Source organism: Gobio gobio (assembly GCF_949357685.1).
Source record: "Gobio gobio genome assembly, chromosome: 2".
NCBI lineage: Eukaryota > Metazoa > Chordata > Actinopteri > Cypriniformes > Gobionidae > Gobio > Gobio gobio.
The window spans coordinates 52,926,331-52,939,378 of NC_137098.1; the positions used below are offsets into that span (position 1 = coordinate 52,926,331).

The window sequence follows — 13,048 nt, forward strand, 5'->3', positions numbered from 1 at the left end:
TCACTCAGATGCAACACCCACCACAACATTGACTCATCCAACGGAAGCCGGAAACTCTTTACATTTGGAGATAATTCGTTTCTCATGTTTATTTGAGTTTGTCTAATTGCACTTTGAAAACACCTTGAGAGTGTTTAACCCCTTTAGTGTCAAGGATCGCCGATGGCCCCAGATTACTGTTGTTTAACATTCACTGCTCGTTAAAACATCAGTCTTACTTTATCTGGACAAACTCAGTATCATTAGACAGATTAAAGACTCCAGCTTCAATATTTGAACACTGTTTAAGATAAAACTGGGTTGCAGTGACATTAATTTCTTAATTTATGTCAGGAGTGCAAAATAATTGATCTGTAATATAAAAGAATTTATTTGCATGTGATATTCGATTCAAATTATTCGATTATCTCATCTGCAGCACCTCAGTTGTGTCCACACAGCTGCACTAAATAGCGTTCGCTATGGCTCTTAGTTCAAAAGTGCGCATATTTGGATTTGATTTGATTTATCACGTTTTCAAAATATATTGTCATACAGAATACCATTTCTATTTATTTCCCAATGAATTATCCAATCTGAAAGGCTGAAACAGTTTTCATAGCGAGCTCTGTCTCTCCTCTTCCTGTTTTGCGTCAGATATGAGCCATCACGCACTCATTCGTCATCTTGGGAACTTGGAAAAACGTGACTCAATCCTGCCCTCCTGCCCTACGCTTTTCTGTGTGCACACTTTCTCATTCTGTCTCTGTGAAGAACGAACCAATTCTACATTTCTATGTATGAACTAAGAAGCTAATAAACACACAATAACTATGGCATAAGGTTTTTGTGTGATTTTTCATGTGATGTGATCAACTATTTTATATCAATAATGGATGTGTACATTATAAATGCTAAGCAGGTGTAGCAATGAGCACCATATAAAATGCTAAATATAACATGTTTTAACATCACCATATGAATGAAAACCCCATTATATTGCGACAGGAAGCTAATACAAACACTCGATGGTGGTCTAAAGTGAAATTGAGTGAAAGTATAATTCACCCTTCAATGTTTGCTTGACATGCGATCTGATCAATCACATCGCCGAATCTGCTGTTTTGTACGACAAAGCAGTCAGGAGAGTTAGTAGTTTAACGTTGGTGGACTTGAACTTGGAAAAACGGTCTGTACTGACGTCTTTCCACGGTTGAAACAACATTTATTTTAGGGTTCATTCATATTTCTTTGCGCTCTTTGCAAACAGTGAATTTTAATCTTTTAAATTGTGTTATGTAACTTGATGGTAACTGTAACTCTAATGCACCTGTTGGACCAGGAGCTATATCTATTTCACAATCTATTTTGTTACAATAATTCACTTAAGGTTCCAAGGATGTGCTTTTAGTTTTTTTTTTTTTAAGACTTCAGATAATATGTGGATTACTGTAAAGTGCTGTTAGTGGGCAAGCCTTCAGCCAGAATAAAGGCTATAATGGATGAATACAAACAAAAGAATAACAATAAAATAATAATGAGGATTAAGTCTCATACTCTCAGAGGTGTAAGTGAGGACATTGTAAGGGGTTAAATGACACAGTAAGCAACGAATAATGCAAAAAGCAAAGCCATTTCGAACATCACATGATTCTCAGGACCATTTTTCCAGAAGGTGTTATTTATAGAATGTAAAAAGACAGCAAGACGACAAAGAAATTAGAATGACGAGAAATATGTCTGTCCTCATTCTACTGTTCTTTGGTTAGATTGTCCAGTGAGTCTCTGTTTGTCTCTGGATGGGGGAAAAAACGTCTTGCCTTCTGTTCAAGAACACTTGTGGGGATTCTAATCCAGAGGCAGCTAATTTTTTTGTAATGCCTCTAAAGCCTGCAAAAGCTTTGCCTTATGCAAACCTGTATTAAAGTTGAAAAAAGTTGCCCGCTTCATTTGTGCCTAGGCAGATTTGTGTGTGTGTTCAAACACAAAGGGGAAGTGAGAAGAAAGACAAAGCGAGAAAGAAAGTGCAAGTGTGTGTTACAGAAAGTTATCAGCAGAAGGCAGCCGCCCCCTCTGCGTCTGCGGCATAGCAGAGACAGCATTAAAGTTTCGCCAATAGCAGGGGGAGAATCCATATTACACAAAACATTAAAAATACCTCAAATTTCTAATGGACAAATAAAATCCAGAACATACTGGTTGTGAGTATTAGATATGCCACAAAAAAGCAAAACCTATTGCTTGGACAGAACTTTGTCTATCCCTAATTCTAGTTTCAATGGGGGTAAAGTTGAATAATACATATGGTGAAAAATACCATAGACGTACTGTTCAAAAGCATGGGGTTAATGTTTTGGAAAGTCTCTTATGCTCACCAAGGCTGCATTTCTTTGAGCAAAAATACAGTAAAAACAGTAAACATTGTAAAATATTATTATAATTTAAAATAACTTTTCTATTTTAATTCATTTAAAAATGCTATTTACTCATGTGAGGGCAAAGCAGCAGTCATTCAGCAGCCATTACTCCAGTCTTTTCATTCATATTGATTATTACATGTTGAAAACACTTGTGCAGTGTAATATTTTTGTGGAAGACATGATTCTTAGGATCCTTCTTAGGATTCATTGATGAATAGAAAGTTTAAAACTCTAAATCTAAAAACAACTAATATTTATAATTTGAAGCACAGGCAAAATACACAGAAATGGACTATAGCACAAAAATCAGCTATGAAAAACAAAATTTGATTCTAATCCTTCTTAAAGGGTAACTAAACCCTAAACCAACTTTTTTTAGTTAATGATCTGTAATACTGGGGCTTTATTAATGCTGTTCATTGATTCGAGTAAATGTTTTAACATTTGAGTATAAAGTGTTTTAATTCTATAAAATATAGTGTAAAACCGCCAAAGTGCTGCCCTCTTAAGCTTAAGGTTGAACGGTGGCTACTGCAGTTTAATTTTCCTATTGGACGTTGTGGTACATCGTGACGTAGGATGGCACTTCCAACGGCTCACTATCCGCGCCCCTGGCACGAGCTCACCACGCCCTCAGAAATGTTTTCCCCAATCATATGATGAAAACGGCTTTACTCCATTATGAACGGTCATGTTACATGAAGTAGAAAAATTATGAATGAAACTGACTTGACACTTGCTTTAACACTTGCTTTAAATAATGCAGTTTTCAGTACACGTCAAGCTTTTCTTGCAATATTATTGCCGCCCGTCATGTGTACAGATAATTTTCATACATGAGACGCGCTTTCAAACCCTGACACGCAAGTGGTTGCCGCGGACGCAGATAGATTAGGTCAGTTCTCTTGCGCGGCTGTTTCACTAGCATCGTCAGCATCGGGAGTTAACGCAGTTTGAGCTGCGGCTCGCATTGATAAGGCTCCGGGTTTGTGTCTCCAGACAATCCACCCTCCTCCACTTCAGGTGAAGGTAGGAGAAATGACCGCTCTGTTGCAAAGCTGGCGTCACTCCAGTCATCCAGTCATGCGAGTCTGACAGCTGTCAATCAATCCATCACTGCGGGTCTCAGGTGCACGCCCTCCGCTCAGCCCCGCCCTCGGTTCGTCCCCTCTGTGTCCGCGGGCTCTGCCCACTTTTCCAGCATTTTTCAAAAATTGCCAGTGGGTGGAGTTAAAGGGTAACTAAACCCTAAACCAACTTTTTTTAGTTAATGATCTGTAATACTGGGGCTTTATTAATGCTGTTCATTGATTCGAGTAAATGTTTTGACATTTGAGTATAAAGTGTTTTAATTCTATAAAATATGGTGTAAAACCGCCAAAGTGCTGCCCTCTTAAGGTTGAACGGTGGCTACTGCAGTTGAATTTTCCTATTGGACGTTGTGGTACATCGTGACGTAGGATGGTACCTCCAACAGCTCACTATCCGCGCCCCTAGCACGAGCTCACCACGCCCTCAGAAATGTTTCCCCCAATCACACGATGAGAACGGCTTCACTCCAGTATGAACTGTCATGCTACATGAAGTAAACATTATGAATGAAACTGACTTGACACTTGCTTTAACACTTGCTTTAAATAATGCAGTTTTCAGTACACGTCAGGCTTTTCTTGCAATATTATTGCCGCCCGTCATGTGTACAGATAATTTTCATACATGAGACGCGCTTTCAAACCCTGACACGCAAGTGGTTGCCGCGGACGCAGATAGATTAGGTCAGTTCTCTTGCGCGGCTGTTTCACTAGCATCGTCGGCATCGGGAGTTAACGCAGTTTGAGCTGCGGCTCGCATTGATAAGGCTCCGGGTTTGTGTCTCCAGACAATCCACCCTCCTCCACTTCAGGTGAAGGTAGGAGAAATGACCGCTCTGTTGCAAAGCTGGCGTCACTCCAGTCATCCAGTCATGCGAGTCTGACAGCTGTCAATCAACCCGTCACTGCGGGTCTCAGGTGCACACCCTCCGCTCAGCCCCGCCCTCGGTTCGTCCCCTCTGTGTCCGCCGGGCTCTGCCCACTTTTCCAGCATTTTTTGAAAATTGCCAGTGGGTGGAGTTAAGCTCTGAGCAGGGGTTTAGTTACCCTTTAAGCTCTGAGCTGGGGTTTAGTTACCCTTTAAATTATATACACAGCTGCAATCTTGCAAAAACTCCTATTATAATCAATGAAGCCGACCATGTTCAGCAATAACTCTCTCATTGACATTGTGTTTATACTTTGTTGGTTATAATGAAAGGATTCACGAGCATGCAGAACTCGCACTAAACAAACAGCGGTGTTGAACGGATTCTGACTAACTTAAACATCTGATTGGCCAATGCGTTCACACACTCAACAGATATGTCAGTGATTGGCTACAAATCTCAACGCTGCAAAAACTAGTGTTGCACCGAAATGAAAATTCTGGGCCGAAACCGAAAATGTAGGATGCACTTGGCCGAAAACCGAAACTGAAGACGAAAATGGCTTCTTTTAAAAACGTATACTATATATATATATATATATATATATATATATATATATATATATATATATATATATATATATATATATATATATATATATATATATATATATATATATATATATATATATATATATATATATTTAAATATATAAATTGCTTGAATTTAATGGATCTGAAATGAAAAAAATCAGGAACCAATAGAATAATCAAACTTTTATTAAGTTACATAACAAAACCTAAAATATTTTTAACAATAAATATAAAAAATAATACCAAATAGGCCTAATATTATTCAAGTTTTATGTTCCATCAAATAAAATAGTTTTTTAACAGTTGTGCAAAAAAAGATCCACAATTATCTGAATAACTGCACACAAAATCACAGAATGGTTCTCATTAAGAACATGAGATGCTGCACTGAAATAGTCTCTCAATGTCTGTCACTGTTCTCCGGGAAAAATGGCATTTGGGGGGTAAAATATGTGTTTTTTTTAGCAGGGTTGCCTGCAAAAATTCGCATTCCTGGGTCTAAATATCACATAATTGGGGTAGCTTCAACCCACGGACATGGAAAAACATCCCGCGGGAAAACCGCGGACTTGGCAACACTGCTTGGGGCAGATAAATACCTGCGTGCAATTCGCGCAAGCAATGGAAAGCGGCCTTCGTTCGCGTGCCAGTAGTTAAGGGGATTGTCGCTTCTGGCAATGGGTAGATCAGCTGGATACGTCTCTATTTGTTCTCATACCGCTGACATGCTTAATCTTTGAAAGGGCAGAGTTTACGTTATTTTCGGTTTATGTTTTCGGCGGCCGAAATTTCGGTGCACCCCTAGCAAAAACACGTTGTAAATAAAAATATTTAACGCTCTTCACAGCGCACTTTCATAAACACTCACAGGTGTGTTTTAAAGCAGCCGACTGTCAGTGGTACTGCAGAATGGAGGTATTGTCACATTAAATGCTCAGATAAATCTTTGGAGGAACAAAGATTCACTTTGATAGCTGTCAAAATATTTTCAATGCAGGAAAAACCATGATGACTGCTGGTTTGATGACATTATAGAACACTAAACTGCACTGGAACAGGAAAAAATAACTATTAAAAATTTGAGCTGAATGGGGAATTGCAAGCTAAAGTTCAGCTTTAATATCATAGTCATTCAGTGTGATTCAGCATCATACTGTATGAACTGGACTCAGGATGCTTTCAATCTTCCCTAGACTGCAATTAATGGCTGACGATTTTCCTCTTAGTACCTAATGAAGCTCATTTATAATGGTAGCTCAAGCTCGTCAACAAAAAATAATTATTAAATGCAGTGGTTACAGTAAAATACTCAGATGAATAAACCTCCAGAGGTGGCTTGGCTGAATTCAGTGTGAAGGAGACAGATAATTTATAAACGTATGTGACAAGCAAATGGTGTGAGGGATTTCTTAAAGTCAAAAATAATGATAAGCTCAATATTTTTAAAGAAAGAATGAATGACTTGAATGATGGATTGAAAATGCACCTGAAGGAAGCAGATATTGTTAGAGGACAATGTTCTCTCTGCGTGTGTAGTGTTGCAACAGTGTAAAGTCTACATCAAGTGTATGCAGGACCCTGAGACAGATCTAGAAATTAATTATCGATCTGTCACAACAGAGAGAGAGAGAGAGAGAGAGAGAGAGATAGAGAAAGAATGGTACAATATAATAGGGCAGCAAAGGGTTGTGTCAGATCTTATTTTGTTCAAAATGTGACCCACACCCAGGACGTAAAAAACAAAAACAAAAAAAAAACAGTGGGCATGTGGATGTGTGTCTGAGAAAGAGAAACAGAGCATGAAAAAATACCTAGAAAAGTGAAGGAGAGAAATTAATAGGGAGGGCGAATGAATAGTAATGAAAAAAATGATAGAGAGATGAAAGGTAAAAGGAGCAGCACTCACAGGATGTTTAGCCGACAATCTTCCACTCACTGTACTGGTCTGATTCCATGTGGAAGAAATGAATGTCTGAGAATCAGAAAAAAAAGAAGAAAATTTACTAAACAATGACAATCTATTAGCAGTCATGTATTTACAAAAGAACATTAAAAACAGAGGTTGAAAAAACAATACTATACAGATAAATTGAAGACATTGGATAAAAACATATCAATTATTAAAAAAAAAATTATATATTTAGTAGGACATAGTACAATAAAAAGGGATTTTTTTAAAACAAGTTTGGCATGGTTTCTAGTCTACATGTGAAATTTCTCACCTTGCTCGTACAAGACAAAATGCCATCCACAAATGCAGTCTTGATTTTGTGAATCTGTCTATATTCCAGTACGATTTTGGGCAGTGGATGCAGCTTCTGTAGTTGTAATAGCTATGATAGAGTACAGAGAAGAAAAAAAAACATTGAAAAGGGTCAATTATGCTGAATTATACAAAATAGATACACTTCTCTTTTAACTTTAGTGAGAGAATCAGACACCATGTGCCAAAAGGAGTGCTAGAGAAAAGAAGAAAAAAAACTAAAACATTAGAAGGATTAGATAAAAAAAAAAAAAAAAACTTCTTCTGTAGCATATGAGCCATTTGACTTATGTTGCGTATCTAAAATTTAAATGTTGTGTGTAAGGTAATCTGAGTACTTGATATGCGCTATCATTAAAAACTGCAAACTAGGCATTAAGATTTTGCAGACAATGATTCAACATAAACAATAACATCCATGAGACCATCACTCATGTTTATCTGCATATATAAGGGCATTAAATGTGTGCTCACAGCGGTTTCTGATGTTGACTGCTGTTGTTTGATTGTTTTGGGAAGCTTCTTATTCTCACAAAGTTCATGTAAACGCAGCTTCTCAAACAGGATCTGAAAAAGAAGAAGGGTTTGCAATACACATTTACACTATACACTCATATAGACAGAACAAGATTAACTGATTGAGCACAAGACCTTATTTCAAAACCTAGTGAATTACATAACAGACAGCATTTTGGGCATGACATTTTTTTTTCGTCAAGTTTTGCAAAGCCATTCAAAAACACTGACCAGTCTGAGCTGAGCACTGCTGGACAGCAAGAACTTTTGACCTGCAGCCTGATGAGCCTCCTGCTCTAACTGCTTCAACTTAGACTGAGAGAGAGCACAAGAGAGACCCTAATTAGAAGTAAGCTGCTGTACATTCTGACACTTTCAAATACACAAGATAGAATAAAATAATCTAGTGCTGTTGTATTCATCCCTTCCTTTCTTCTGAGGGAACTGAGGAGGTCTGAGAGAAATGTAGAAGAACGATAGGTGTGAAAAGTGTTTGATATTAATATAGACAAAGCACTAAAGAAAACAATATATGTACACCCATGAGAGAGAATGAGAAGTTAAGTATTATGAGTTTAAGAGATGGTAATGTACTTTTTGAGCAGTGACAGATGTACTCATATAGGCCTAACAGACAGTCCATTCCCCCTCAGGACATATAGGCCCGAGAAAATCACTGTTTATAGAATCACACGCACACAAACTCTTACCCCCAACATCTCTGAAGTCTGTTTCAAGGCCTCCTTGTCCACATGCATTTTATAGCTTTCCATTGCTGAGAGAGAGCCAGAACAATGTTAAAATGTAGCAACTCAAAATGATTGGCTTCATTGTAAAGGCAAAAGACCCCCTGTGGTAATCAAAATTTGAATGCCGTTTACATGCTTATTATGTGGTGTTTTAAATATGATTTAAAACAAACAATGTGCAAATTCATTGTCTCAAAAACGGCATTTGAAACCGGCCCCGTTTCCTACATCTAAAACATGTAACCAAACCAATCCCGTCAATGTGCGAGGAGGGGCTTTTCTCCACTGACTTTCTATGGGAGTTCAAAGCGTTTCTAAGCATGCTGATTTTAGAAGGCAGCTGTCTGTCTGAGATGGTGAATGGGAACAAGGTTTGTGTAACATTAGCAAAACATTATTAGCTGTTTGATAAGACAGTCAAGCCAAAGGCTAAACATATGAGTTGCCATTATGTATCCAACGTTGTAGAGAGCAATACATAAAACACATTACCATTCTGATACATCGACTTGTAGATGACCCTGTATAATTTGTTTCTGGTTCAAACAAATATACAAATATACAAATATACAAATATACAAATATATATATATATATATATATATATATATATATATATATATATATATATATATATATATATATATATATATATATATATATATATATATATATATATATATATATAGCTGAATTAAGACAATAATTTCACTTGCCATTGTGTAATGTTTACTACAGTTGACAGAGTGAATCAGGTACTAAATGAAGCAAGTGTGTGGAGTTTCATTCAAGCTAGTTTTAGGCATGAAGAAATTATGTTCAAAGGGGAACATTTTTTAAATATGTAAGTTTTAAGGGATAAAATTATTTAATGCATGGGGACTTAAAAGCAGCGATATACAGTGATATTTTATAAAAATTGAAATTTATTATGATTATATAATTGAAATTAATAGATCACATATTCAGTATGATGAGATTCTGATAAATAAATCATTCACTTTTCATCTCTAGAATCTGTTTGCTCAAACCTGCCAGAACTGGAATCATCTTTTGTTCTATGCCAGAATAGAGCTGCCACAGCCCCTGAGTCTACAGACAGACGGGCGGAAAATTGTGAGTAAGAGAGAAAACTGAGAAACTGTGTACATTATGCTTTATTTAGAAAATAATACGGTTAAATTACCTGAAGCTTGTTATGTAGAACCACCATTAGCTTGTGTAGAAGAGACAGATTTGAGATTGCTTGAGTCACCTGATAAAGCATTAAAAAGAAGGACAATGTCACTGTAAAAGTGTTGTTTCCATGTCAAAATTAATATACGCCTGCTGAGGCCTTTTCTGACCACCATTTATTGAATGAGGTGTGTATCCTGACCTTAGCTTGCCCAAGCACAGGTTGCAGTGTGGGTGTAACTGGATGTGTGTAGTATTTGGAAAGCAGGGTCTGGAAACAGGAAGCAGAGTTGCCAGGATCTAACAACCACGCAGCAATCTGAGGATCCACGACTTGACACCCCAACACTGCAAAGAATCAGAAGTCGAAAATCACTCAAATATTACCCAAAATAACACTGTTCCCAAATTCTTTTAAAACATTAGATGTACAGTATTAAACGTCTATACTTAATGCCTGGTAATGTCTACATTTAAACAGTACTTCCCACTTTTGTGAATATATAGTGGGTTAAAAAGTCCATTAATGACAGCACTATTGAAAATATTTATGTTAAGCCCAGGACCCACCAAGCCGACATCAAAGAACTAGTGGCGACGAAAGCTGTGTTGTCACTTCGTGTCGGCTCTGTCTCGGCCAAAAAGCTGCGCTTGAACACACCAAAAGGACTATAGGCGACTTTCAACTAGCATGTGCGTGCAAGGAAGCGTGTAAGGAAATAACGGTCTATATTGGCAGGTATCATTAGCCTATTTTCGTCATTCAAAAAGGGAAAACGAACTGTAAACAAAGCAGCGCTTGCTTACCATTTTGAATATCAATCATGCTGATCACTTTCTTCATTTCACTTGGCTCATATTATTATAAAAATATTTGTGCATTGGAACGCTCAGGTAAGATGGCCTAAAATTATATTTGCTCGCTTTCATCACTTTAGCTTTTATTCTCGTGCACTGACTCGTTCGCTAAGCTGAACAGCCAATCAGAGTTCTCTCTCTCACCGATGGCGATTCAACATGCTGAATCCGCAATAAAAACCTGACAGCGTCCGACTAGAGCTAAAAGTGCAGAACACACCGAGAAAAACTAAGCCGAGTTACACCAAAACACCCCGACATTGCCCGTTAGCTTGGTGTGTCCTGGGTTTTAAAGATAATTTAGTACAACTTTTTAAAATCATATCAGTCAAACGTTAATATCATATCAGTATAAAAATATGAATTTCAGAATTTTCTAGTATCTGGAATGTCTGCCTGTTGCTTTAAAGACAGCAGCCCTCAAGCCGACACAGCTTGATTTAAGAGCATCCTGTGTGTTTCAAGAACATCTGACCTTCTAAAAGAAATTAAGATGAGAAGTCACAAATTTGCTTGTTTAATTATTGACTTAGAAACTGGGAACTGAATAAATTTATGTTACAATATAATACAGAATTATAGAATATAACGTTGGACAATAGTTACATTTTTCAATCAAGTTTATAAAGTCCTAACCCACTGTTTATTTCCAGTTTAAAAAAAAAAAAAGTCAGTGTGGTCTTAGACTTTGAATCCTACTCTACATATAACATGTTAACTGTTTAGTCAGAAATAAAGGACCTTCATGTATATCACCTTGTTTCCAGCTCAGGTCTCTGCTGAAGTGTCTCAATGCTGTGCGAAGCAAGTCTTTAGCTTTAAAGCACACAAACAGCTTTGAGCCACACATCATCCGCAGCAGCAGCTCTCTAAAGACACACAGACAAACAGATATAGAGAAACACACACTGAACACCACCAACCATCTAAAGCATCTCTAAATAACATATCCACATGTGTGCTCACCTACAAAGAGACCACTTTACACTGTAACAGTATCCCTTTAAAGAAAAACTAATAATGAATGCTACCATCTGTGACAGAAAAGAAGCAGGGCTAGTAAGGGGAGTAGACAAATGCAAACACTCTCGGTCTCTTTCTCATTTCCTCTCCAAAAAATTACAAGCACACCTGGTAAAGGCATCCTGCTTTTGTAAAAAGTCTTGTTGGGCCCAGGCTGGTGTTTGCTCTAGTCTGAGGTACAGCACCCTCTCTGGTGGACTGTCCTGTAGTTCCAAATCAGTCTTCAGCAAAACCAGCAGGCCACACACTGCAGGATACAGCTTCTGTAGAAGAGACATTGAACACACCAAGCCATTAATGCTCACCATTTGAAAGAATTTCAATGTGCCATGAGTTCTGAAACTAAAGCTGCATTTATTTGACAAACTCATTGATGGAACAGGAATATTTTTAATAATTTAAAATTACTGATATTATCATTTATTTCTGTGATGGAAAAGCTGAATTTTTAGCAGCCATTACTCAGTATTAATAATGCTGATTTTTTTCAAGATTTTTAAAAAGAAATGTTTTGTAACTTTATAAATGTATTTACTGTAACTTTTAATCAATTTAATATATCCTTGCTAAATGTAAGCATTAATTTATTTTCTTTTTTAAAAGGAACAAGTGTATATTATTTACCAAAATTTGTAGTACGATCAAAGTTTAATAGTTTGCCTACTAAAGCCCACAATCAATGCTTTTCTTCTCCAAACTAATTAAGATAAATATCATATAATCTAGTGAATCTGTAAACACACCTGTTCTGGGTCCAGTTGTATGGTGCCGTCTTGATATACCATGGTAACTACTAACGTTTTCACTTTTCCAACCTCCTCTAACATACATTCTCTATCTTCTTGTGAGAGACGCCCTGTATCACACACCCTGGGATCAGAGATCAAACTAAAAGCCCCTCTAGAGGTTGCTGTGGTTCCATCTTCTTTTCCATCTGTTTCTGAAGACATTTGATAGCTTATTTTGGATTCTGACAGACTTGGATCGGAGGGCTTGAAGTTATTTTGTTTATTGCATTTTTGACTCTTAGATTCTTTCTGGGGTCTGAGAGGATGTCTCTGCCTCTTCACACCAGGCTGTGGAGCTTTTGGTTTTAAGAGCTGCACCGAGCCCTTTACTTTTGCATGGTGGAAAGTTGGGTTTCTAAGTGTCTTATCGCACAACTCCTGGGATGAAGAGATCGTAGGAGCTTCCTGTAAGGGTCTAGGGGATTCCCATTTTGCAATTTCCTTTGGAAATGATTTCACCTCACCAGCCTGTATGTGTCAAGAAAACAAATGCAGGTTGAGTTTAATAAGAGGACATTTAAGTTCAAACTCTCTCTTATTCACATGTGAAGAGAATATTTCACAAAAGCAATACAAATAAAGCCAATTTCATAACACCAAAAGCTTAAATCGGCAGCAGACAGCCATGCACACACAACCCTCCATTTCAGATTGTGGATGTCAGCGCCAGACAAATCAGCTTAAAAAAAAGCTTCAAAAAGAGAGCATGTACACAGTTCCCAG

At 37.4% G+C, this 13,048-nt stretch overlaps 1 protein-coding gene across 1 annotated transcript in view; it reads right to left on the reverse strand.

The window, feature by feature from the left end:
• poln (polymerase (DNA directed) nu) overlaps nucleotides 1-13,048 on the reverse strand; it is a gene marked incomplete at both ends in the record, with an annotated part of 42,358 nt that overhangs the window by 25,393 nt on the left and 3,917 nt on the right. Inside the window, 11 exons of the mRNA XM_079803863.1 lie at nucleotides 6,859-6,924; nucleotides 7,175-7,285; nucleotides 7,690-7,782; nucleotides 7,963-8,046; nucleotides 8,442-8,506; nucleotides 9,512-9,572; nucleotides 9,667-9,735; nucleotides 9,859-10,004; nucleotides 11,271-11,383; nucleotides 11,646-11,800; nucleotides 12,281-12,793. Of these exons, the coding sequence (XP_079659989.1) occupies nucleotides 6,859-6,924; nucleotides 7,175-7,285; nucleotides 7,690-7,782; nucleotides 7,963-8,046; nucleotides 8,442-8,506; nucleotides 9,512-9,572; nucleotides 9,667-9,735; nucleotides 9,859-10,004; nucleotides 11,271-11,383; nucleotides 11,646-11,800; nucleotides 12,281-12,793 (1,476 nt within the window). The remainder of the gene's footprint in view (nucleotides 1-6,858; nucleotides 6,925-7,174; nucleotides 7,286-7,689; nucleotides 7,783-7,962; nucleotides 8,047-8,441; nucleotides 8,507-9,511; nucleotides 9,573-9,666; nucleotides 9,736-9,858; nucleotides 10,005-11,270; nucleotides 11,384-11,645; nucleotides 11,801-12,280; nucleotides 12,794-13,048) is intronic.